Source organism: Ochotona curzoniae, unplaced genomic scaffold (assembly GCF_017591425.1).
Source record: "Ochotona curzoniae isolate NIBS_2020 unplaced genomic scaffold, NIBS_Ocur_1.0 contig_54, whole genome shotgun sequence".
Lineage (NCBI taxonomy): Eukaryota > Metazoa > Chordata > Mammalia > Lagomorpha > Ochotonidae > Ochotona > Ochotona curzoniae.
Window position 1 is genome coordinate 1521930 of NW_024466464.1, and position 26519 is coordinate 1548448.

The 26519-nt window shown below is 58.3% G+C and overlaps 1 protein-coding gene across 3 annotated transcripts in view; it reads left to right on the top strand.

The window, feature by feature from the left end:
* Positions 1–26519, top strand: part of TNRC18 (trinucleotide repeat containing 18) — a 73498-nt gene that overhangs the window by 34788 nt on the left and 12191 nt on the right. The window contains exons 11-18 of one of the 3 annotated variants that reach the window (XM_040990028.1): positions 4393–4568; positions 5065–5201; positions 5331–5459; positions 6890–7061; positions 8157–8517; positions 11746–12021; positions 16323–16577; positions 25786–26213. In XM_040990028.1, coding sequence (XP_040845962.1) covers positions 4393–4568; positions 5065–5201; positions 5331–5459; positions 6890–7061; positions 8157–8517; positions 11746–12021; positions 16323–16577; positions 25786–26213 — 1934 coding nt within the window. Of the gene's footprint in view, positions 1–4392; positions 4569–5064; positions 5202–5330; positions 5460–6889; positions 7062–8156; positions 8518–11745; positions 12496–16322; positions 16578–25785; positions 26214–26519 lie in introns of those variants that run through there. The other 2 variants (XM_040990029.1, XM_040990030.1) reach the window with 2 other exon arrangements.

Consider the following 26519-nt stretch of genomic DNA (forward strand, 5'->3'; position numbering starts at 1 on the left):
ACTGGCCCGGACCGGTTTTTATTTTTGAAGATGTATTTTCAGTTATTGGAAAGGCACAGTTACAGAGGGAGGGGCAGAGAGAAGTGCCATCCTCCGTTTACTTCTTCACTTGGCTACGGTGGCCAGGACTGGGCGAGAGCAAAGCCAGGAAGAAGTTCTCCCATCTCCCCCGTGGGTGCAAGGAGTGCTGACTTGGACCGTCCCCGCTGCCTTCCCAGTGCACGGCAGGGAGCTGGTGAGAAGTGGAGCAGCTGGGACTAGAACCAGCCTCTATGGGGTACTGGTGTTACAGGGGGCAGTTTTGCTTGCTGCGTCACAACACCAGCTCCGCTTTGGCCATTTTTAAAGCAGCCTGTTAACACAGTTGATCTGTGGATTTTTTTTTTTTTTAAGGGAGTTTTAAAGGCTGGAAACTGGGGCTGGTGCTGTGGCATAGTAAGTTAAACTTCTACCTTTTGTGCCAACATCCCATATGTTTGCCAGTTTGAGTCCCAGCTGTTCTACTTCCAGTCCAACTCCCTGCTTATGGTCTAAGAAAACAGCTGACGACAGCTGAAGACCCCGTACCCACCCGGGAGACCTGGAAAAGACTGCTGGCTTTGGATCGGCTCGGCTCCAGTTGTTGCGTTCATTTGGGCAGTGAGCTAGCAGATGGAGGATCTCTCTCACTGACTTTCTTCTCTGCAGATCTGCCTCTCCAATAAAAATTAAATAAATTAAACAATGAAGGATGGAAGCCTTCATGCATGCTGATTTAAGAGCAGGTAGGGGGAGGTTTATATGGCTCAGCAGTAAGTGGGTAATTTTAGGGGTGTGTGTGTATCCAGGAGCTGTGTTCTACTTTTCTCTGGATTGACCTCGTTCGAGGTAGTCCTGCTCCTTGTGGGGCTCCGGCAGTTCGTCCTGGGCGTGGAGCCTTCCTGGAAGAGGCCACCTGTCTCCCGTTAGCTGTGGTGCCAGCGCCGAGAGCAGCTCTCTGCGGCTGCCAGAGTTCAGTGTCCAGGGAGATGGAACAGCTGTGGCCTCAGAGGTGTTGCGCCCGCAGCCGGGAGTGGGCGGGCGCCGTGTTCCTTCTGAGTGGAGTGACTGGCAGAAGCTTCGAGTTCAGGGTCGGGCACGGCATGATTAATGCGGCGTTCTGGTGAGGGCCTGCAGGTGGCCCGGCCCCGCCGCCCCGCACAGCAGGGCCTGGAGCCCGCGGTGGACGGCTGAGGCCCCGCTGTCAGGGAAGCTTATGTATTTCCTCTGGAACTTGTTACACATGTGCTGACTGGGTAACGTAGGTGTTTCTGCAGCACGGCGCCCTGTAGCCTGCTGTTTACACTTAATATTTTCTTTATCAAGCATTTTGCACAGGCGTGGTATCTCAGAAGAATGTTTTTGAAGAGGCTGCTGGGTTTTCTGTCCAGTGCAGGCTCTGGCCTTCAATGACGCAATCCTATTTTTTTTTCTCTTGTTGCAAATAGCAGGGCGATTATCCTTGGAGAGAAGTCTTTGTTGTTGGTCTGATTGTCCCAAGGCTGTGTCCCCAGAGGCAAAAATGTCAGTAAAACAAGTTGGTGTTTTCAAGGTTTTCTGACCCTCACAGTCAGCCATGGCCCACATGCCATCTCCTGCCCGGGCCACCCCGGTGCGCTGGTGGTGGTTCTAGAATTCATGGAGGATTTTTCATTTTTGGATTAAAACAGTTTAGGAGAAAACTTTATTTTTCCTTCAGAAGAAAATGAAAACTGCCCTGCCAGCTGGTGGTTTTCAGAGGGAACTGAGGAGGGCCCGAGGGCTTCTGGAGCAGAGGGGTCCCCTGGGGGAAAGGGGGTGCCTGGAGGGGGAGCCTGCTTTGGGCTCCCTGTCCTGGTCTGGCTGGTGAACCCGGGAGCTCAGTCTTCAGTCTTAGGTGTCACATTGTCCTGTTGTCTTGTTTGTTTAGTAACTGGAAGGCAGAGAGAGAGGGGGGCTCTTCCATCTGTCACTTAGCTTCCGGATGACCACAGGACTGCACCAGGCCAAGCCAGGAGCTGTGCTCAGTCCAGGTCTCCCGTGCAGGTGGCAGGAATTCACGCCCTTGGGCCATCACCCGCTGCCTTCTAGGCACACTGGCGGGGAGCTGGATCTGAAGTGGAGCGCGGAGGCCTGAGACAGTGCTGTGACGCGGCACGCAGATGTCCCACAAAGCCCATCCAGCTTGGTCATGTTTGTTGTGGGAAAGCAGGCTGGCCTGGGCAGCTCAGAGGGGAAAATGATAGGCCAGCAGACTGAGGGACTGGGCCGGATCCCTCTCCCTGGCTTGTCAGAGGGTCTCCGCACAGCTCTGTCTCCCCGTGGCTTCATTCCTGTGGGCCCCACCTTCCCTTTCATGGGGTCAACTCTGTAGGTCCTGAGAGTCAGGACCCCGACTTGTGCAGTGGCCCAGAGGGACCCGCAGGTACCCTGGGGCCATCTGAGGGGAGCATGCACAGGACCGGGCTCTGCCTGACCCAACAGCTAAGAATCTGGGGATGCAGAGGGTGGAGGCATCACCCGTAGGAGCCCATGGCTGCTGGTGGCTTCAGTTTCCCAGGGCCTGGCAGAGCGGGCATGCCCCTGCTCGACATTACTGACGTCCACCGTTTGCGGCTTGGAGGGATGCGGGTGCCCTCTAGTGGGGCAAGGCAGGACTCACTCTGGTGTGGGTTCACACCAGCTCAGACCAGACAGATGTACCCACCGGGATATTCTATTTTTTTTTTTTTAAGATTTATTTTATTTTTATTGGAAAGTCAGATATACAGAGAGGAGGAGAGACAGAAAGATCTTCCATCCAATGATTCACTCCCCAAGTGACTGCAACGGCCGGTGCTGTGCCAATCTGAAGCCGGGAACCAGGAACCTCCTCCAGGTCTCCTACACGGGTGCAGGGTCCCAAGGCTTTGGGCCGTCCTCGACTGCTTTCCCAGGCCACAGGCAGGGAGCTGGATGGGAAGTGGAGCTGCCGGGGTTAGAACTGAGGCCCATATGGGATCCTGGCACTATCAAGGTGAGGAGTTTAGCCGCTAGGCCATGGTGCCGGGCCCCAGCTGGATATTCTTGCCAGCCTGCACCTGACCAGGATGGCCCTCTCCAGGTCAGAACTGCTGGCATATGGCAATTTCACATGCCGAGCCCCAGGGCAGCACTGTGTAGATTCCTCTTGTATTTGACAAGCTCTGCTTAAACACCTAGGGAACTTCCAAAAATGTTGTAAAATTTATTTTTATAAAGTCTCATCCATGTATTTTGATTAATTGAGAAAGTGGTGAGGAGAAGGTAGAGAGCGTGTGCTGCCCCCTGGTGGCTCACTCCCCAAATGCCCCGACAGCCAGAGCTGAGCCAGACTTGAAGGCAAGCAGGAGCCGGGAGCTCTGCCGGGTCTCCCGTGTGGGTGGGAGTGCTGCCTGCTGCCTCAGGGGTAATCCTGAGTGGAGCCTAGACCCCAGGCACTCGCATGTGGGATACAGCTGCCTAAACCACCACGGCTGATGTGCTGGCTCCAGGACGGTCATATTCTAGATGTCAAAGACATCGTCAATTTGCAGACTCGGGAGTATCACTCATTTTGATTTGGTGGAGACAAGCTGCCCTCTGCTGGGTTGAGGTTCTCCCACTTCACGCCAACCCCACTGGTGGGACCTGTACCCACACACCTGTCATAGCCCGAGCTTTTGTCTCTTCTCCAAAAAGAGTTTATGGAAAGAAGCCGATGCCAATGGCGGGTATCATTCAGGTTAATGAGAACGCTCAATGCAAGAGGAAGGTTCCCTGCTGGTAGGGTTGGCAGTGAAAGCAGTCGGTGAAATGGTGAGCTACACACAGTTGAGACCAGTGAGCAGGGGAGTGTGTGTATGATGAGCCACTGGGGAGATGCTGGACAGAGGAGAGTGGCATGGGATGTGGTTTGTGTTGACTGCCACTGGTTTTGTATTCAGGATGCCCAGATGTGTTATGTGCTTTGGAACATAAATGCATTCACGTTTCTGGAACCATCTGCCAGAATCGACGCCGACAGTGGCCTCCCTTCCACCCCCAGGAGGGATTTTCCTGGTGGCAAAGTGGCGTGATTTTTTCACACCCTTCAGCGGGGTCCCGTATCTGTCCTGTGTGCTTTCTAGTTCTAAGCACAGCCTCGGTAAAGCCTTTCGAGCTGGTCTCCCAGCGGAAGCTCTTTGGCCTTCAGCACACCTGGGGTCTTCTGCTCCAGCAGACAGCGGGAGCAGCCGAGTGTTCTGTGCTCACACCAGGCCTTGAGGCCTGGGCACCCAGGCCTGTGTTATCCTGTGTCGTACCTGTGAGTCCTGCCTGCCCCGAGCAGCCTCACTGCCCGCCACCCCCTCCAGCCCCTCTTGTTTGGCTGGACTCACCTGTCTCTTCCATGTGCAGGTGCGGAAGTGGGCCGGGCTGTGCGGCCCTCCCTCGAGAGCCTGCTGGTGGCCAGCAGCCACATGCTGAAGGAGGTGCTGGACAGCCCCTTTGTGGACCCGCTCAAGACCTTGCGGCTCCCACGGGAGCTGAAACCCCACAAGAAGTACAGCTGGATGCAGAAGAAGGAGGAACGGGTGAGCTGGCCCGTGGGCCGTGGGTGATAGCCACGTGGCTGGCTTGTAGTTGGAAAGCCCGGTCTGTGCCCCACTGGGTCCATCCACCCGCTGTGTGGTCCCAGACTGGCGGGCTCCCATCTGTGGGCCTCGGTCTGTCCATCTGATGGCACCCCAGGTATGTTGTGTGGGTAGCAGCTGGACAGAGGGGAGGACAGTGTGGGAGCCATATTGGCTCTGCCTCCTGCTGCCCACGAGGCCTCAGGCAAGCGGCTTCTGCCCTCTGAGCCTCCACAGCTCCATAGCACACAGGTGCTTGGCGACGAAACCTCTGTTTCCCACATGGCCCTGCACTCTGCTCCTGTCGTCGGGAGCTGGGGCCGCATGGCCGAGCAGCGCCAGGAAGGTGGGGGGGGCATGGATGGGAGCCAGGGTCTTGTAACCCCAAAGCCATATCACTGGTCCAAGGAGTCCTATGGCTAGACCAAGCCCTCACCTTTATCCGCACCGCCCTCAGATGTACGCCATGAAGTCCTCGCTGGAGGATATGGATGCCCTGGAGCTGGACTTCCGGATGCGGCTGGCTGAGGTCCAGCGGCAGTACAAGGAGAAGCAGCGCGAGCTGGTGAAGCTGCAACGACGCAGGGACTGCGAGTGAGTGCCCCTCCCGGCGCCCCCAGCCAGCAGGCAGTGCAGGTGTCAGAGGTGTGCCCGTCCTTGCTCGCCTTGCTCCGCTCCCCGGCTGCCCCCAGGTTCACAGCCCAGCCTGTGATTCTTTTTAAGGGACAGGCACGAGGAACCCCATAGAAGCTTGGCACGCAGAGGCCCTGGCAGGCCGCGGAAACGGAGCCACGCCCCGAGCGCCCTGTCGCCCCCCCGCAAGCGAGGGAAGAGCCGCAGCAGTAGCGGAAAGTAAGGCTGCCCCTCGGTGGGGAGGAGCGCGGGGCCCAGCGGTGCCTGCATTCCGGCGCCGGGGACCTCCAGGCCCTCGGCAGCTGGACTGGTAGCTGCTGGGGCCAGCAGGAGCAGCGAGGCAGCTCCTGGAGCTGGGACCCCCCCACCCCAGCGAGGCTTCCCGTGGCGTGCTCTGAGCATTTGCTGCCTTCCAGCCACCCACACCTGCTTCCGCTGCACTAGGGACCAATTCCTGCTCTGTCCACTCACCTCGTCCCTTGGGGGGATCTGCTGGGCCCCACCTGGAGGGGCTCGCTCAGGCCGCTGCTTGGTTCTCCCCATCAGATGTGTCCTCATTTCCTCCTGGCTTTATGCGATGCCTGGGCCGACCCCAGGGCTCCTCCCCATGTGGTACTGTGTCTGCCTCATGCCTGGGGAAAGGCTCTCCGCGGGCTTCTGGGCTCAGTGCTGGGCAGAGGGCTCTTTCTCCAGGCCTGGGCACATGGAGGGCAGAGCGTGGAGCAGCAGGCGGGGGACCCATCACAGCACAGGACGGAGCTCTTCCAGCCTGGAGCGCCAGGGCGGGGCAGACACTAGGCAGCCTGGTCTTCACGGCAGGCACCTTGGGGGTTTCAGAGGGCTCAGGTGAGGACGGTGGGATGGCCCCGTGGGCCCCCACAGCTCACACTGAGCCTCCTTGGTATGTTTCTGACCAGTCCTGCAAGGCGGGGGTGCTCCTGGCACAGAAGCCAGCGCAAGGCTGGACCACCAGCAGCAGCCTAGGCCTCGGCCCAGTGGTCCGAAGCACAGGCTCTGTAGGGAGCTGACTGGCCTGCCTTCCCGGCCTGGCTGCATCCCTTCCTGGGCCTTCAGGTCAGGTGCTAGCTTTCCAGAGCCTGGCGGGTCTGTGGCTAGAGAGCAAAGCATGCCAGGTGCACAGCCTGCAGCGGAGCTGGACTGCTCTAGCTAGGGAAGGGCCGGCTGGAAGCAGGCGAGAGGAGCCAGTGTCTGGGCTGGTTGGCCCTCTGCTGCTGGCTCTGAGGCCACGCACGTTGGTGGACAGCACTGCCTTCCTGCCAGCTCTTGAGCTTAACTGCCCCTCCCGTCCCAGTGGCTTGGTTTGGCATTTCTGATCCTTGCGTTTGGCAGAGTTTTGGTAAAGAGGTGTGTCCCTGGTAACAGGAGCGGGTATACGTGTTTATACGTCTGAGAGAGGGAGTGGTGTGTGTGTGCGTGTAAACGCAAGAAACAGGCCGGCTGAGGATGCTAACTTAACTTTTTCTTCCATTTCTCATTGAACTTGCATTCTGCCTCCTTCGTGACTCTCCCAGGATCCCAGCACCGTAGTTGTAGGAAAGCTGTGCAGAGAGCGTGCTCTGGCTTCAGCCTCCAGGGCCACGAGTGCTGGCTGGCGCAGGGTGCTGACCAGTGATGTCTTTGCGTTTCAGGCTAAGCGGCAAGTCCCTGCTGACATCTGATGGCTATGAGCTGGGAACAGGGATCAGAAAGCGACCCAAGGGGCCCGAAGAGGAACACGACGCCCTGGTCGCAGTGGGGAAAGCCAGGGGCAGGAGCCAAGCTCTGGATGAGCAGGAAGCCTCGGCCGACTTCATCAGTCAGGTGAGTAATCCTGTGGTGGACTGCCCAACTGGGGTGCGAGTGTCGGCCCCGTGTGCTGTTCGGAAAGCATAGGCCTGCTTGCCTTAGTGCCCGAATGACTGCTTCCCCCTCTCCTGGGGTCCGGGGGAGCTCTGAGACTTTGAAGTTGCACAGCCTTGGGCGTGCAGCCACCGCCTCGGCGTGTCCCAGGCCCTTTGCAGCAGCCACATGAGGAAGCAAGTGCTTGACTGCTGTGGTTGTCTGCTGTGCCACCAGTGGCTCAGAGAAACCAGGGTGCTCCATGGTGACGGCACCGTGAGTTCTCCAGGGTGGACTGGCTCCCGGTTGGTCTTGGCTCTGTCATCGCTAAAGGCCCTGCCGTTTAAGTGCTGTTGGACCCATCACCTCGCGAGCCCCAGCCCCGTGAGGCACGGGGGACTGGGCTGCTGGTCAGGAGGCAGGCCCAGCTCGCACGTTAGGGTCCCTGTGGCTTTTGTGAGGGCTGATTTTATGGCTGTGAAAATGACACTCTCTGGATTTGCTCCCCAACTATGAAGTGCCTCTTGGTCAGAAAAAGCACAGATGAGATGCTGAAATGCAAGGCGACGGTTGCTTTGAAACTGCACATTTTGCTTCAGCAAGTGAATACAGTTGACAGAAATTTAATCTGTGGAATCTGTAGCTGTGCTTTGTGCTTCAGGCAGCCAAGGCACGCTCCCGGCAGGCGTTTTCGCAGCCGCTCCGGGCCCTGTGCTTGGCTGGGCTGGGCTCATCGGCTGCTGGAGAGGTTGGGATAAGCAGGTTGCTGGGTTTGCCATCTTGCTTCCTGCTCCTCCTGCTGCTTCAGCGCAGCTCCCTTTAGCCTTCTGAGTTCTGCTCGCTGAAGGTGCTGTGGGACCGTACTGCTGTGGGGATGCTGGAGCCCACAGCAGCAGCTGTCTGATGCCTTGGGCCAGGCGTTGCCGGGAGTGGCCTCTGTCTTCACATCAGCCCGTGAGGCCAGCCCAGCCTCGCTGTGCAGCTTGCGGCCTGGGGCCAGGAAGGCAGTAGGTGGCTTGAGAGCTCCTGTGTTGCTTTGGCCAGCATCTTAACCTGGGACCCAACTTCCCTCCCCAGCTGAAGATTAAGAAGAAGAAGATGGCCAGCGACCAGGAGCAGCTGGCGAGCAAGCTGGACAAGGCACTGTCCCTCACCAAGCAGGACAAGCTCAAGTCACCCTTCAAGCTTTCTGACAGTTCTGGGGGCAAGTCCAGGAATACCGGGGGCTGTGGCAGATACTTGACCCCTTACGACAGCCTGCTGGGCAAGGACAGGAAGGCGCTGGCCAAAGGCCTCGGCCTGTCTCTGAAATCCACCAGAGAAGGTAAACACAAAAGGGCTGCCAAAGCCAGGAAGATGGAGCTGGGGTTCAAGGCCAGAGGCCAGACCAAGTTGGCCCATTCCCCATTCACCTCGGAAGTGAGCAGCTACTCCTACAGTAAGTAGCGGCCTGGCGCTGTGCAGCCTCTAACCTGTGCCACCCACCCCTTCCCTCCTGCACCTTCCTTCTCTCTTCGGGCGTGCTCTAAGGTCTCTTGGCCAGAAGTGTAGGGCAAACTGGCGTCTTGGGGTGGATGTGCGTGTGCTGGATGGGTGTGCTGGGTGGGTGCCTTCGACTGGTTGGCCACCAGTTCTGGGTGGGAGGGGATGAGGGGGTGTTGGGTGTGGACCAGCTGGCTGGTGCGCGCTCCCTACTTCCTACGGAAGCCATCGATATGGAGACTTTATGTGTCTTAGAGTTTGTGACTGCGGGGCCCTAGAGAGATCGGAGTGCAGCTGCCCTTGGGGTTCTTAGGCGTGACCATGTTTGCCTTCGCTCGGGAAGGCTGAGTGGGAAGAGCCGGGTGGCGTGTGCAGTGTGCGGGGCCCTAGACGGAGTCTCCCGGGCGTTGTTACACCAGACTTGCCGAGGCCGGGAGGTCGCGCACGTGTGGGACTCGGATGGACACAGTTCAGCCGGGGTTAGACCTGGTCCTGTCAGACTCGCCTGGAGCTTTCTTCTGCTGGCCGTGTCCCACGTTGGCCATGTCCGGTGGGGTCGTTCTGGAGATGGCATGGGATTGTGGAACCTGAGAAGGGCCAGTCTCACAAAGCTCGTGCGTGTGGGACTTTGTAGAACGGTTTCCGTACCCACGTGTTTCTAAGTGCGCCGTCGTGCACCGGCTTCGAGAAGATCCCCAGGGCGCAGAAGGTTGAGGTCCCGTGTGCTGGGAAATCATCACATTCCATTTCTTCTCCAACTGTTCAAAGAGCCTTGTATTCTGTGGAGACTGCCGTGTCACAGTTCCGGGGGTGTTCCCCGGGCAGGGCCGCTGCTGGAGGCCGTGAGTGCTCACGTGGTGTCTGTGAGCCCAGTGCCACGCACCCCAGCTGGGCAGGTGCTGAGCGTGTAGCTGCTGGAGAGAGGCTGGAGGGGCTTGGCAGGCCTGCTTCCTGCCTCTTGGCCACGCTTGTCCTGGCCCTGGCAGGGGTGGAAGCCTTGGCCACAGCCAGGGCCACGGTCAGGGCCATAGTCAGGGCCATAGTCAGGGCCACTGCATGGTCCTTTCTGGTTTGATGGACCCTGGATAGTTTCTTGTGGGAGGGGGTGAGGAGGAGTTTGAATGTCACATCAAGTGCAAAACAGGGGCGTGTCTAACATTTATAATGAAGTTTTTTCCTTTTTTTTTTTTAAGATTTATTTGAAAGGAAGATGGGAGGGAGAGAGATGCATCCACTGGTTCAGTTCCCAAAAGTCTGAACACTTCATGGCTGGACCAGACGTAATTCAGAGACCAGGAATTTCATCCGGGTCTCCCATGTGGGTGCAGGGCCAAGCCTGTGGGCCGCCTGCTGCTTTCCCAGGAGTGTTAGCAGGGAGCTGGGTTAGAAGTGAAACATCCGGGATTTAAATTGATACCTAGATCGCATGTGGGTATTGCAGGCACAGCTTTCCCTGCCACACCACAGCCGAGCCTAAAGTGCCTTTTTTTTTAAAGAAAGAAAATACAAGTGTTTGTGGGCTTGGAGTGAAAAACACTGCCTTCCAGGGTTGCGGAGCCGTGAGTGCTGTGGGTCAAGAGGTGAAACGTGGCCGCTGGGCAGGATTTGGCTGCTGGCTCTCGAGGCTGTGTGTCTCTGTCGGCCCTGGGTTCGTGGGTCTCCAGGGCTGGAGTGCTGGGGCCATAGGGCAGGCCATTTGCTTATGTCCCTTGTGGAAGGAGATGTGTTAACTCGGGGCCTGTGATGCAGATGGGTGTGACCACGCGGTACTGGCTGGACCCTGGCCAGGGGTGGACACGGCAGAGAGGGACAGGATCGGGGCGTTGTTGCCCTCTCTGCTGATTTTGCAGTCAAGGAGAGGGCAAGGGCACTTCTGCGCTTTGGCATTCCCAGTGGGCATGGTCTGTGAGTGTGGGCACACTTGCCTTTTGCCTCACCTGTAGCTGCGTGTGGATAGGGTCAAGTTTGAAGTCGGGTGAGCTTGGTGCCTGTGGCTTTTGGAGTGCTCCCGTGTGAGAAGGCTCAGATTGGTGGTCTGCGTGGTGAGGCCTGGTCTGTATCTTCCTGGGGAGAGAACCTGGGAGGCACGGCCCCTCTCCCGCAGGCCGGTGGCGCAAGGTGCCACTGTGAAGACAGGGTGTCTTGTGGCGCTCTCCCTGCGTGCCCTTGGTGTGGCCTCGGAGGGCCAGCCCTTTCCCAGCAGGGACCCGGCTCTCTGCGCAGGAGGCAGAAGATAGCACAAAGCCTTGTTTCAGTCTGGGCTGTAGGAGGTGCGTTTTTGCAGGAAGCCAGCTTGCTTGGCACCACCGCCTGGCCTCTGCGGCCGAGGGTGTGACCCCAGGACACACCTGTTGGAGCACAGGAGAGGCAGGAGGATGGCTCATAGCTTGGCAGGGCTGCCGAATGTGAGACTTGATCTTGGCCTATCCCAGACTGGGCCTTCCTGGAGTTGGATGTGGGTGGAAGCAGCCACCCTCTCCCGCCCCCCTGGTGTAGCTTCATTTGAACTTGGACCTGGCACTGCCAGAGCCGCAGCTGTGTTCGTTAATGTTTCTGCCATTTGGAGTGGATTTTACCAGATCATAGGATTACAGAGTTGGGCTGCGGTGTCTTCTCCCTGTCTTGCTAGATAGCCTGTTGGAACAGATGGAGCTGGCATCTGTTGGGGTTGGATTCAAATGGGCCTGTGCTGTGCCCATTGGCCAGGAAGGATTAGTGGCCCCCTCTCAGTGGTGTGTGCGTACGGCAGGGGTACCGGCTGTGACATCACTCGTGGGCTTTCCCCGTGGCTGCGTTCATCCTTGGGGTCTGTTTGTGTGGGAGTTGGGGAGAGCTGTGCGTGCTCGGCTCTCGGGAGCCCTTCCGCTCCTGGGTCACGTCCCTCCTGATCCCTCCCGCACAGAGCCCGTGGGCTGGCAAGGGGCTGTTGGGTGGTGATGCTGTGACCAGGAGACAATCTGCCTGTCCCCTGAGGCCTGCGAAGGCTGACATGGCTGCGATGGGTGAGGCCTCCTGGGGAGGAAGCGAGAGGCCAGGCCAGGGTGGCGTGTGCCGGCGTGGTGGCACGGCAGTGCTTCCCATGGCCAGCGGGCATGTCCCGGTGTGTGCTGCGGAGCACTCAGGATGGTGCGGCCCCAGACCCGACCCAGGCTGGTGACTTACCTTAAACACTACTTCACTGCAGATACGGACTCCGAGGAAGACGAGGGGTTCCTGAAGGACGAGTGGGCCGCCCAGGCCCCCTCCAGCTCCAAGTTGGCATCTTCCCTCCTGTGTGGCATGGTGACAAAGAACAGCAAATCGGCCACAGGCCCCAAGCTCCCCAAGCGGGGCCTGGCGGGCCCCAGGACTCTGAACCCCAAGCCGGCCGGCGGCAGGAAGCAGCCGTTCTGTCTGCTGCTCCGAGAGGCCGAGGTCCGGTCTCCCTTCAGTGACTCCTCGGAGGACTCGCTTGACCAAGGTTACTAGCTCCAATCAGAAAATACCTTCCCTGCTTTAAAGCGAGCGAGCGAGTGTGAGTGAGTGAGAGCGAGCGAGCGAGCATGCGCGCAGGAGAGATGGCGGGCGCCGCGGCCGTCCGCTCGGATGGCCCGGGAAGGCAGCCGTCTGGGTTCTTGGCAGCGTAGCCTGCCTTACTGCCTAATTTCCCCTTTTGTTTTATTTGTACTGTACCATTGATGATGTCGCTGAGCAGCTCTTTTGGAGCTTGTCTGTGGGCTGGGTCTGGGCTTTGGCTTCCTCTGCTCTCCTTCCTCTCGGCCCTCCGCCCTCCTCCCCAGCCCGCCTCCTCCTCCCCTGCTCTGCCCGCCCAGGCCACAGACTCGGGCCCTTTTGTAAATGCAATTCTGTCGTGTGGGCGTGTGACTTGATGTTTGTACCACGATTTTGGTAATACCAAGCTTTATTAAACATAACGAGTTCATTTTTAACTAAACCCGTGTGCCTTGTCTCTCTTGCTGTGTCCTTACTAGATGTTAGGTGGCGCTCCCCTTCATGAGTCCCCCTCCCCTCCTGCCCTTCCCCTCCTCACCACCCTACGAGGAGTAGCAAGGGGATAATCCAGTTGCTTTTCTCTATTATTCAAATATCCCTGCTAGCTGTTGGCATTCATCTCATTTTTCAGGTTTAAAGTCAGCTGCTGTCACCCCAGCATCATTTTTTTTTTTAAGTTGCTGTGTGTCTTTTATTTGCTGAAAACGCAGTTTTTCACCTGTGGTTGGCAGACGTCAGTGGGTGAATCCCTGTCTTAGGACGCAGACCTCTGGGAGGGCCTGAAGGCAGCGCAGGGCCCAGCCTATTGGATATCCCTGCTTTCCGCTGGTGGCTTCATTGCCACGCCGGGAGCCGGAGCCCTGTGCTCGGGAAGGTGCCACCCTGGGTAGCCTCACTCCCGCTCCGCAGGGCTCCTGGGAGGGTCCAACCCCCAGTCCTGGCATGCTCCGGCTCTGGCTGTCCTGATGTCTGAGCTGTTGTGGCTGGGCTGGGAAGGGCTCAGCTCTCCAGGCCCTCCGGTCCAAAGCGGCGGCCCGAGAAGCTAGTGAACTCTTGGAAAGGTCTCCTGGCCCTGGCTTTAGGGTTTGCCTCTTGGCCACTTCCCCCACCGGCTCCCTGCAAAGGGTCTGTGGGTATCCCAGCCTGCCTGGGACCGGACACCGCCCACCTTTCCCAGCCTTGCTCTCCAGCTCCCATGTCCCTCCTGATGGACAGAGCTGGACTTGGCTGACTAGGAGATGGCACCACAGGGCGGCTGATGCCCTTTGCAAAGCTTACTTTTCCCTGGGCTACCATGGTGTCCTGAGCAAGAAGAGGCCTCTAACCCACCACCAACCTTGCTCTCGAGGCCTCCCCAGCCTAGGCCCTCCGTGCACGAGTCTGGTTGGTTCGCCATCCCCCCGACCCGTTTCCTCCCTCACCTGGGCCGAGCCAGGACCCCCAGTCTCCCTGACCCCCTAAAGCCAGGGTTCCAGCTTCCAAGTGTTTGTGCTTCCCCGTCCCAGCTCAGAGAGGCGGGCAGCCCTCAGACCCTCTCAGGGCGGGGGCTGGCGGCCCTGAGAGCGGGCGCAGGGCTGGGTTACAGCCGTGGCAGGGGCAGAGCCCCAGTGGAGGAGGGGCCGGGCTCCGCTGCTCCGTCAGCCCGGTGTGTGAGCAGGCTGTTGATGAGGTCTCCAAAGGGATATTTGGGTAATAGGGCCTTCCGACCCTGATACTAAAACACTGAATTGGCTTTGCTTTTCCAGTGTGTCTGCTTTCTCCTCCAGCAGCTTGACCATACCTTCACCCCCGACCCCTCCCCATGACGCTTTGAATGTCTGTTTCGGTCTCTTGCATTTGCTCTCACGCTGCACACTGGACGCAAAGCGAAGGCTGGGAGTAGGGCAGACGGCGCAGCGGGTCACTGAGCTTGGGGGCGAGCCGGGCTCGTTGCTCCGTAGGTAGGCAACACCCTTTTTCTCTCTGTGCCCTCTGCATTTCCCCTCCTCGGGGTTCGCCCCCATCGGGTCTGGCAGCAGCAGATCGCTCCGCATTTACCGGGTCTTGGGAAAACCAAACCACGTTGTAACCGCCAACCCTTTGAAAATGAGCCAACATGTAAAAACTATATATAGATATTTTTTTTCCCCCACAATGCAATTTTTTTTTTTTTTGCATCTCCCCCAAGCTGCTTTGCTGGGATTTCCCCCCGCCTCGCCCTTGACAAGGCTCTGTTGGCTCGGTCTTCATGGCCCTGTAATCCCACTGCCCCAGCAGACCTAGGCTTCAGGCAGAGGGGTCACGTGGCAGGCATCAGGGCGCAGGGCGAGGCGGGGAGTGCCCTGCTGCTTGGTGGGCAAGAAGCATGTGTGTTTTTGAACTTGGGTCTTCCGAGTGCTTCATTCATTGCAAGATGTCAAGACGGTCCTGCTGCTGGCGTCCTGCAGCCTCGGGTGGGTGCTGCTGACATTGAGAAACCCAGAGCCCGGTCCCCCTCCCTCCAAATGGGGGAGATTTCCGGAGTCCTGGAGTCTGCGCACCCCAGCAGCCCCCGGGATAGGATGACTTAGAAGGGGAAGGTCCCGGGGGCCCGCATCCGACCCCAGGGAGCCCCTTCTCTCCACCCACCACCTTGCTCAAATTGGCCCATCCCAGGGAGACCTGATAAGGGGACCCAGGTGCTGTGGAAAGTCTGCCTACACTTAGCCTGCTTTGCCGCTGTGGCCCACTGGGGCGGAGACAGCCATGTGACGTCGCAATGTGGATGGTCGCAAGTGTACGCTGCCTGCCTGCCCCTGCTGCCCCTCTCTGTCCCTGCTTGCTTCATCCATCGCTCCCGCTAGCCTCCTGCCTGTCACCCCTGTAACAAACCCTGTCTTCCCCTTGACTCCTCCCCCTCCACCCGCATCACCGCCTCCCTCTCAGCAGGGGCCCAGCAGGCTCCCACAGACCCACCTCGCCGTCTAGTTGCACTGAGTAAGCCTTGGCAGGGGCTGTCAGCGGGAGAATGTGGAGTTGGCCGACCATCCCCCCCAAGCCAACCCCACGGCGCAGGCTGCTCCCTGGCTGGTCATGAAGGGTGGCCTCCTGCCTCTGGCTGCTGGCGGGAGTGGTCCTCCCCACCGTGCCCTCCCAGGCCAACTTCCCGCAGTCCCTTCACCCTCCTTGGCCCTTAGGCCACTGGGCACACAGCTCTGCTGGGGCTCCCTGCCACTCAGCAGCTTCTTGGCTGGGGTCAGTCAGGTGTAGTCTCTGAGAAGGCCAGAAGCCAAGTTTGTTTTTCAATGTAGTCTGTCATTTGAGTGGAGGGCTGGGTGCCTCGTCATCTTCTCACCCCTCTGGCCACCCAGCTGCTCTGCCCTCGTCTCCATGTCTGCCTGACCTGGGGGGGCAGGGTGAGAGACCCCTGCTACTGGGGGAAGCAGGCTCCTCCCCATCACCAGGGCCAGCTCTGCCGTGTGGTCCGTGGACCTGTGCCTGTGCAGCCTCCGTGTCCCTGTTGGAAGGAGACCACGGTGGTAGCTGGCTCCCAGGGCCACACAGCTCCTCTGCAACTCACAGGGGACAGCCCCTGCTTCCTGTTTGATCCTCTTCAAGCTTGCCGATAGTAGTCAGTGTTTGTGACATCCTGGGAGACCCTCCCCTTAGCCAGGCCAGAGGGCTGGGAGATGCCGCTACCGAGAGACTAGGGGCTTGGTGCTGATCGCCTGCCCCAGGCTCCACTTAGGAGTGTTGCCCAGAGTTAGTTTTGGGGTCCAGGTCCCATTACTCCCAGAGCAGACCAGACTCCACCTTCTCCTGCTGCCAGCCCCCAGGTGCCTTGCCTAGAATCCCGGCCTGAGCCCCGCCCCTGCCTCACCCCTGGCCCTCCTTGCCCCAGCCTCCCTCTGCCTCCTTCTCTCCTTTCCTGACTCCTTCTCGGCCTCCATGTTTACGTCGGGGCGTGTGTGCGCGTGCGTGAGACTGTGGAGAACGCTGTCTCCAGTCATTGTCGTGTGTCTGTCCCCCTGCCCACAGCCCAGGTGCATGTTGGGACCCTCCGTGCAGAAGCCCACCCTGACACCCAGAGCTGCTGCCTGCCTCTGGGCTGAGCAGGCGGTCCTGGTCCAGGCTTCTGTTGCTGGGGCCTTGGGTCATGGGCGGTACTGTGGGGTGGGCCTTTCCCCAGCGGCTCCTGGTGATGTCTGAAGGTCAGGCAAGAGTCGAGTGGCTGCTCTGGCTGGGGTGGCGGTGGGGACAGCACACGCTGAGGCCAGGGATCTGACTTGCTCCCTGTTTTCTGCATGCTAGATGAAAGCTCCGAGGAGGAGGAGGAGGACGAGGAGGAGGAGGAGGAGGAGGAGGAGGCTGAGGCCGCTGGTGGCTATCGGCTGGGCACCCGGGAGCGGGCCCTGTCGCCAGGCCTGGAGGAGAGTGGCTTGGGCCTGCTGGCACGCTTTGCGGCCAGCGCCCTCCCCAGCCCCATGGTGGGGCCGTCACTGTCGGTGGTGCAGCTGGAGGCCAAGCAGAAGGCGCGCAAGAAGGAAGAGCGACAGAGCCTGCTGGGTGAGTGTCCACCGACCGACAGATCGGCTGCAGAGTTGGGGAACGGGGCTGGCCTGAGCAGCATTGTGGCCGGGATAGTCAGGGGGGCCACTCCAGGCTTACTCCAAGACATTGCACGGGCTGAGAATGAGGGCTGCCCAGGAAGGAGGAGCAGAAAGTGCGTCTCTTATCCTAGGCATCGGGCTGGACAGTGAGTGGGCCTGGTGGTGGGCAGGGGGCCTGGGCTGGAGAAGTCCAAGGTTCTGTGAGGCCAGGTTGTCCAGATGGGCAAGCTGAGGCAGCAGCACCAGCGCCTGGTGAGAGACACTCTGGGAAGGCCTGAGAGGAGAGTGGGCAGTGCAGTGCCACCCTGCTGGCCACACGGGGCTCCTGAAGCCGTGCCTGGCTTCACCACTCTGCAGGTTCCAAACCAAAGCTGCATGCCCCACCCAGGCTCCAAGCCCTGCGACCCCGTTCCTTCTCCTCATGCCTTCTCACCCTCTGCCACCTCTGGGCCCCGCCATCGTCCTTGGGTTCCTTAGGGCAGACTGACCCGCAACCTCAGGTCACACACACCTGTCCTCCAGCTTTGCCCTTGCCACCCTGGTGGCCGCAGCCTGGGCATCCGCAGCATGCGTCTTGCCGGCGTGGAGGGGTGGACTTCCTGCGGCTGCACGTCCCTCCCCTCCTCCCTGTTTCTTTTTCAGCGAGGCTGGAAGGGGCCTACGCTCTCTGCTTCCATTCTTTTACCACTTCCGGGCTCCTCCTAGCTTGCTGGTCTCCTTGGAGACCACGAAGTCCGTGAACCTCCCATCGGACCTTGTCCAACTCGCACGTTTTGACAGGCTGTTGTGTGCTCATTCTCGATTCACAATATTCTCCAGTTCCTCTGTTGCTTCCGCTTTGAGTCAGTGACAATTCTGGAAGGATGTTATCGACTCCCAGGTGCTTTGGGGGAAGTTAACTGGTTTTCTTATTGTGACTGACTTCTCATTTAACTTGGTCTGGGTGTCAGGGAGCATGCTCAGTGGTGTTCATCTTCATTACTTTTTTTTCTTCTAAATGTGAGAATGAAAGCCCCAGTAAACAGTGTGTGGGCGTAAAGAAACAGGTGTCACGGGCTCACTGGGCATGGGGTTGGACCAGCGTGTTCGGCTCATGTGCTGTGTTCAGATCTCGGAGTTTGTTTGGGTTTCTCCAGTGCTCAGAAACAGATGTTAAAGTCTGCAGCTGTGGGGGCCAGCCTTGTGGCATAGCCGGTGTGACATTGGTGTCCCCTGTGGGTGCTTGTCTGTGTCCAGACTGCTCTGCTTCCCTTCCAGCTCCCTGCTAACTTACCCAGGAAAGCAACAGCAGATGGCCCACGTGCAGTCATCCGGGAGACCCAGAACAAGCCTGGCTTTGGCCTGGTGTAGCTTTAGCTGTTGTGGCTGTCTGGGGATGGAAGATCTTCCTCCCTCTGTAACTCTGACCTGCAAATAAACAAAGACATGTTTGGGGAGAAGTTCCCAGCTGTGAAGACACGGGGCAGTCTGTCCGTGGAGTGTCCGCTGCCAGCTCCGCGGCAGGAGTGGAAGCTGGTCGGAGGGCACGGACTCATCAGTGGTCACTTGCAAGGATCCTTTGGTCGTCAGCAGGTTTTGTTCCCCCTTTCTGGGTTAAATGGTCACCCTAATCTTCCCACACGTGCCGTTTCCATGTTGCATCGCTATTTATCCCTTCATTTTTGTCTTCATATTTAAAACAAGGCTCTTGACGATATCATACTTCGAGTCTATTTTCTATTTACTTTCCTTGTATTTGGCTAACAGAGTCATAGATCTTTTATCTGCTGGTTCATTCCTGGTTGGATCTTTGAAAAAAAATTTCTGAATTTTCTGTCTTTTCATTAGAATGTTTATTGTCTTAAAGATTTATTTTTATTAGAGAGGCAAGTTTACAGGGGAAAGGAGAAACATCTGCTGGGTCACGCCCCAACTGGCTGTAACAGCTAGAGCTGAGCCGACCTGAAGCCAGGAGCCAGGAGCTTCTTCTGGGTCTCCCACACGGGTGCAGGGTCCCAAGGCTTCAGGCTGTCCTCTGCTGCTTTCCCAGGTCACAGGCAGGGAGCTGGATGGAAAGTGGCGCTGTTGGGATTAGAATCGGCGCCTATGTGAGGTCCCGGCTCTTGGAGGGTTAGCCAATCGAGTCGGCCTGTTTATTGTGGTTCTTGGTACGGTTGTGTTTAGATCTACTCCTGCCCCCCCCCCCCCAATGCTCTGTGAAAATGTCCTATCCTGAACTCTAGTGCTTCAAGTCACAATTCTGTGACTGCTATGGGACTCATCCAGCTGTACACCCACCACCACATTCCAGTTTCATGTCCTTTTCTCTCCCAGAAAGCAAGCTCCCACCCACAGGCATTCCCCAGCCCCCCGGGGGGCAGCTGGGACACCCCCTTTCTGCCTATCTCTGGGCTGTGGATGTGAAGTCACGCGCCAGGAGGCTGCTTGGGTCTGGCTTCTCTCCCTTGGCATGATGGTTCCAGGGTCGCCCATACTCTAAGGCGTCTCAGCCAGCCTTCGTCTTCATGGCTGGGAGACGACTTCAGCTACAGCCATACCAGGGCTCCTGTCCCAGCTACAGCCGTACCAGGGCTCCTGTCCCAGCTACAGCCATACCAGGGCTCCTGTCCCAGCTATAGCCGTACCAGGGCTCCTGTCCCAGCTGCAGCCGTGCCAGGGCTCCTGTCCCAGCTGCAGCCGTGCCAGGGCTCCTGTCCCAGCTGCAGCCGTGCCAGGGCTCCTGTCCCAGCTACAGTCATACCAGGGCTCCTGTCCCAGCTACAGCCATACCAGGGCTCCTGTCCCAGCTACAGCCATGTAAGGGCTCCTGTCCCAGCTACAGTCATACCAGGGCTCCTGTCCCAGCTACAGCCATGTAAGGGCTCCAGTCCCAGCTACAGCCGTGCCAGGGCTCCTGTCCCAGTTACAGCCGTACCAGGGCTCCTGTCCCAGCTACAGCCATACCAGGGCTCCTTTCCTAGCTACAGCCGTACCAGGGCTCCTGTCCCAGCTACAGCCGTACCAGGGCTCCTGTCCCAGCTACAGCCGTACCAGGGCTCCTGTCCCAGTTACAGCCGTACCAGGGCTCCTGTCCCAGCTACAGCCGTACCAGGGCTCCTGTCCCAGCTACAGCCGTACCAGGGCTCCTGTCCCAGTTACAGCCGTACCAGGGCTCCTGTCCCAGGTACAGCCGTACCAGGGCTCCTGTCCCAGCTACAGCCGTGCCAGGGCTCCTGTCCTAGTTACAGCCGTGCCAGGGCTCCTGTCCCAGCTACAGCCATGCCAGGGCTTGTACATCTGCTGCAGCTGGTGGACGTGCTGACTGGCTTCCATTTGTAGGCTTTTGTGGGAATCGTTGGTGTGACTTCCTTGTGTGGAGGATTTTGTGAACGTTGACGGTTGTAACCTGCTTGGGATGCACCCAGTGGGGAGACGGCGGGCTCATTTGCTAACCTGTGGCCTGTGGGAGCACCACGTCCCCACGTCCTCGCCAGTTCTCACTGTGTGTGAGGTGGCATCTCACTGTGAATTGGTTGGCTTTTCTCTGAGAACTGGCTGTATCGTCTTCAGGGGCTTCGTAGCTGTCTGGGTGTCTTAAGGATCCTTCATTTTTAAAACTACGTTTCTGTTTTGGGGGTTTGTTTTTCGTTTTTGTTTTTGTTTTGAAGATTATTTGAAAGGCAGGAGGAACAGAGCATGGAGGAAGGGATCTTCCACCTGCTGATTGGCTCACTGATTCACTCACCTCTGTCCAAAGCCTCAAGTTCCAACCAGCTCTCCCACACGGGTGGCCAGGGCCGAGGCACTTGGGCCATCCGCGGCTGCTTTCCCGGGTGCCTTAGTGGGAGCTGGGTCAGAAGGGCAGCAGGCTGACCTCGGAGCGGGCGGTGGGTGTGGGGCCCCCGCGGCAGCGCAGCACCTGCCCGAGATACTGTTCTTTATGCGTCCCCAGTGCAGCTGTCCCACGTGTCTTCTCGCAGTGAGTCTGTCCGTTTGGTTGATAGGATTGCTTGACACAAATGTTTTACTGCCAGTTTAGTCCAATTCCTCTGTTTCTTTCCTGGTGTGGTACATGAGACTTGCTCCTGGGCCTGGGATCTGTCTGTATGGGGTGTGATGTCGGCGTCTTTAACATGTGGACACATCCAGCAGTCCCTGAGTCACGCGAGCAGAGACTCACCACCCCCCGAATGGCCTCGGAACATTGGCTGCAAACCAGCCGGACAGGAAGCGGTCACTCGGGAGCCGCGTGTTGCTCCCGTGCTGGTGCCTACTGCCCCCTCCTGTCGCCTGGAGATCCCCACGTTCCTTCCACGTCCACACGGGTTTTAGGATCGGCTTGTCCGCCTCCGGCCGACTGTGATAGGAGCACCTGAATCGGTGTGTGGGTTTAAGAGCTGTCTCAGCGTTAGAAACCTTGGGATCCGCGTCCTGTGATCCCTGAACTTGGGCTGTCTTCCCTGTCGTGTTCTTTATCACATCTTTCGGTTTTGGGAGATTTGTTGCTGACTTGTAGGAACAGGATGGATTTTTGCTCGTTGCTCTTACAAGCTGCAACCTTGCTGAATTCTATTCTTGGGTTAATTTCTTTGTGGTCAGTTACCTTAGGGCTGTCTCTGTGGGAGGTTATCACTCCTGCTCCCTGCTTTGCAGCCCGGGCACCCTTGCTTTCTCTTGCCTAATTCCCCTGGCCAGGACCTCGCCTGGCAGAGCGCGGAGTGGTGAGAACAGACAGGTTCCTTCCCCTAGGCAGAACACAGCTTCGTGGTGAAGTGGCATTGGCGTGTCCCCTTGTCAGGCTGAGCTTCTGCCCTTCGGCTCCATAGTTTATTGAGTTGATTTTCTGAGTCTGTAGGGGTTTTGTTTTTCGTGTGATTAGTGGAATGAGTGACACTGACGGATCTTTGTTGGTTTTGGTGTTGGGAGCCAGCCTTGCGTTCCGGCCCGCGCCCCACGTGGCCATGGTTCGTGGTCTGTTGTGTTGTTGCATCCCTCGCTCAGGCGTGTGACTGCTCCCTTTTAGCGTGTGCGGATGCCTTGCGGCCTCCAGCGCCGCTTGTGGGCGGTCACTCGGGCAGCCACTGCAGTCCTCCGTGCCTTAGGGTCAGTGTCTTCTCACCTTCAGTCTGGCTGGCCATTGCCAGACGGACCTTTTGGCCCTTGGCCTTTTTGGTCCATTTTTTTTTTTTTTCAGTTGGAAAGTCAGATATTACAGAAAGAAGGAGAAACAGAGAGAAAGATCTTCCATCTGCTGGTACACTCCCCCCAAGTAGCTACAGTGGTTGGAGCTGTGCCGATCCGAAGCCAGGAGCCAGGAGCCTTTTCTGAGTCTCCCACACGGGTGCAGGGCCCAAGGCTTTGGGCTGTCCTCGACTGCTTTCCCAGGCCACAAGCAGGGAGCTGGATGGGAAGTGGAGCTGCCAGGATTAGAACCGGCGCCCATATGGAATCTGGCAAGTACAAGGTGAGGACTTTAATGACTGTGCTATCACACCAAGCCCTAATGGCTGTTTTTGGATTGTTTGAATGTATTTAAGAATTCTCTTTCCAGCCTGTTTTTAAAAAAACACAATTAGGAGATAATATACATTAGAAACTTCTCAGTCTTCTTAAGAGTGCATAATGTGGGCCTGGCACGATAGTGTAGTGGTTAAAGTCCTTGCCTTGAACGTGCCGGAATCTCATATGGGTGCCAGTTCCAATCCTGGCAGCTCCACTTCCCATCCAGCTCTCTGCTTGTGGCCTGGGAAAGCAGTCGAGGACGGCCCAAAGCCTTGGGACCTGCACCCGTGTGGGAGACCTGGAGGAGGTTCCTGGCTCCTGGCTTCTGGCTTCGGATCGGCACAGCACCAGCTGTTGCGGTCACTTGGGGAGTGAATCATCGGACGGAAGATCTTTCTATCTCTCCTACTCTCTCTGCCTGACTTTCCAATTTAAAAAAAAAATGCAATTGTACCATAAAATTTAGAAATTCAAAACTTTAAGAAAAAAAATGGAGATTTTTGCCACTTGCCAGGCTCACATCACCCTTCTATATGACATGTGTTGTACACTGCACCCCTTACACGTGTGTCCCGTAAGCCGTGTATCTGCACACTGCACCCCTTACACGTGTGTCCCGTAAGCCGTGTGTCTGCGCACTGCACCCCTTACACGTGTGTCCCGTAAGCCGTGTGTCTGCACACTGCACCCCTTACACGTGTGTCCCGTAAGCCGTGTGTCTGCGCACTGCACCCCTTACACGTGTGTCCCGTAAGCCGAGTTTCTGCGCACTGCACCCCCTTACACGTGTGTGGTGTAAGCCGTGTTTCTGCGCACTGCACCCCCTTACACGTGTGTGGTGTAAGCCGTGTTTCTGCACACTGCACCCCTTACACGTGTGTGGTGTAAGCCGTGTTTCTGCGCACTGCACCCCCTTACACGTGTGTGGTGTAAGCCGTGTTTCTGCGCAGTGCACCCCCTTACACGTGTGTGGTGTAAGCCGTGTTTCTGCACACTGCACCCCTTACACGTGTGTGGTGTAAGCCGTGTTTCTGCGCACTGCACCCCCTTACACGTGTGTGGTGTAAGCCGTGTTTCTGCGCACTGCACCCCCTTACACGTGTGTGGTGTAAGCCGTGTTTCTGCACACTGCACCCCTTACACGTGTGTGGTGTAAGCCGTGTGTCTGCGCACTGCACCCCTTACACGTGTGTCCCGTAAGCCATGCGTCTGCACACTGCACCCCCTTACACGTGTGTGGTGTAAGCCGTGTTTCTGCGCACTGCACCCCTTACATGTGTGTCCCGTAAGCCGTGTGTCTGCACACTCATCCACATAACATGTGTCATGTAACATGTCTGTCTCCATACTGCACCCTTACATGTGACATATGTTGTGTGTAACACATTCATTTACAAGCTAGAAGCCCCAGTAGACCATGTTATCAATTTAACCATTTGTATAGTTCATAAATGATTTTGAAAGATGGGGTGGACTTTAATTGCCCCAAGTCAAATGGAGATGTAAGTTAGGAGTGCGATGTGTCAGCTCAACAGGTTAGTCCTCCCTTGCAAGTGCTGGCATCGCATATGGTTGCTAGTTCACATCCTGGCTGCTCCATTTCCCTTCCGGCTCCCTGCTTGTGGCCTGGGAAAGTAGTAGAGAATGGCCCCAAGGCAAGACCCTGCACCCACATGGGAGCCTCAGAAGAGGCTCCTGGCTTTGGATCGGTTCAGCTTTAAGCTGTTGTGGCCAATGGGGAGTGAACCCATAGCTGGAAAATGTTTCTCTCTGTATCTCTGTTCCTCTGTATAGATCTGCATCTCTAGTAACAATAAATGTTTTAAAGAAATGGAGCTTTGGACATCTCTACCTTGGAGTGCCTTATTGCCGGGTGCTGGGCTGCCGCCTGGCCCAGCCCTAACCCGGTAACCTGGTTGGTCCGAGCAGTTGGGGATGGAGCAGTACATAGGAGATGTCTCTGTTTTGCAAAGAAACAAAATAGCATTTTCAATTTTCAATTGCCTCCGTATGGCAAGCCAGCTCCTCCACCTCTGTGGTATTTTGGCTTCGTAGTTGCCGCTCTCCGTGGACCTGCAGTGTTGACCGTGCCCTAAGTGGCAGGTGGAGTTTGTGCTGAGGCTCTCAGGGACTGTCTTCATCTAGGGCTGTCTGCTGCCTGATGCCGTGAGCTAACAGCCTGTCAGCCTGGGGGGAGAGTCCCATCTCGGGCGCTTCCCACCCTTCCCATGCGCGGCAGCTCTGCCGCCTGTGCGTCCCAGTCCCGGCTTCACCTCCCTCTCCCGTGGAGTGTTGCCCAGGCAGGGCTCAGACCCCCAGCGTCTGTTTTCTGGGTGGCAGCTGTGGTTACGTTGACCACCAGGGCAACTCTGGACCACCGCTGTGGGTGTCTGGAGGGAGCGAGGGGGCTTGGGCTGTGGAGAGAGCTGGGAGGGTAGGTAGGCAGCAGGGTCCCTCAGGCCACTGTCTTCTGCCTCATTGGCCTGAGGCTTCCATTCCCTGGTCCTGAAGTCCGGCTTCCCTGTGTGCGTGACAATCTCCCAGCACCAGGGTGGGCAGCGCAAGGGGCAGGGCCCACTCCTGAACTCGCTCTCCCCACTTCCAGCCACGGTTTCTCCACGCACTGCCCTCTGCACTCAGCACCTGCTGTGTCCCCAGCTCATGCACCTGTGGGCCAGGGTTCTAGTGGTATCCTGTGGGGTGTCGTGGGGTGCTGCCTGGTCCAACCCAGGGCCCTTCAGCCTGTGTTTGCCACACCCTGGTAGCCCATGCAGGAAGAAGTTCCCGACTGGCCTGCCAGACTGGCCTGCCAGGCTTGCTGTCTGCTGCTGCTGCTGGGGTGGCTGCCTCTGTTGGGACAGGACAGCCTTCCTGGACAGCAGGACTGGGCAGCACCCCAGGCTCCTTGTCTGTCGTGCAAGGCCCTGCTGGAGGCCTCTCACGGCCAGGCCTCTGGGGGAGGTAGTCCCGCTGTGACCCCAGCCGTGTGCTGGCGTTGAGCTGGACAGTGCTGGAGAACACACTGCTGCAGTAGCAGGGAGATGAGTGGGAGGCAGGACAGCAGGGTGGCCCTGTGAGGACAGAGCCCAGGGGTGGGAGCACTGCCGTGCACAGTGGACGCCGTGGGGGGCTCCCAGCGGCACAAGAACAGGGATGCAAGTAAAGCTCAGTAGGGCTGAGGGCGGTGAATGCCGGGTGAGGCAGCTCTACGGTCGGCTGAGTCCGTGAGCCAGGATGAGGGGTGCGTGTCTGCCCTGTGGCCTGGGTGTGCAGGGCGGCTGCAGAGGGACGTGTGAGCTGTGGCATCACGCGGGGGGCGAGGAGACCCACCTGTTTCTAGCTGGGGTTTTTTTCTCGGAGTTCCCCTGCCTCATCTCAAGTTTGGGCCCCACCCAGCTCACCTGCCCTGGCTTCTGGGATTTCCCTGGGCTGTGCAGGAGTGGTTGTAAGGCCCTGGTGGCTAAGAGTTCCACGTGCATAAATGGTGTTCGGCAGCCAGAGGTGGGGCTGGGAAGGCCCCGACTGGTCCTGTCCTGGGAGCCTAGAGACCTGCTCCCAGGGACAGTCAGGCTGCCGGGAGAGGAATGTGCTTACGGCCTTGATACTGATGGCCCGCTGGACAGGTGGGCGTGGAGGCCCCCCAAGAGCCAGGCCATAAGCCTCTCCCCCCCACCCACCTGCAGGGACAGAGTTCGAGTACACAGACTCGGAGAGCGAGGTCAAGCTGCGTAAGCAGTCCCCCGCTGGGCTGCTGCGGCCCAAGAAAGGCCTGGGGGAGCCGGGACCCAGCCTGGCCGTCCCCGCGCCCAGCGCCCGGGGCCCCAGCCCCTCCAGCCCAGAGAAGGCCAAGCTAGCGGCCGAGAAGGGACGCAAGACCCGGAAGCTGCGGGGCCCCAAGGAGCCCGGTTTTGAGGCAGGCCCCGAGGCCAGCGACGACGACCTGTGGACACGGCGCCGCAGCGAGCGCATCTTCCTGCACGACGCCTCTGCCGTTGCTCCCGTGCCTGTCAGCGCAGCACCTGCCCCCAAGCCCAGCCGCTGCGGCAAGGGCGGCCCCCTGAGCCCACGAAAGGACCCCGGCCGCGCCAAGGACAGGAAGGACCCCAGGAAGGTAGGGGGAAGCACCCCAGGAAGGTGGAGGCTGCGGGAGGGGGTCCCTGGGTGCTTCCGGCCTTGGGAGGGCTTTGGTTCTAGCTACATGCCCGCCTGCAGGCCCCTGGCCACTGAGAGTGGGGGAGGGGGGCAAGCCATGACAGGAAGAGGAGCTTCCGTCTGCCTCACAGGTGCCCTTAGTCTAATCTGCCTGTCCTGCCACAGCTGAGTTGCAGTTAGCAGCTTTACTTATGTATTGTGTGAGAGAGAGATCTTCCATCCATTAGTTCACTTCCCACATGTTTGCAATGCTTAGAGCTGGGCT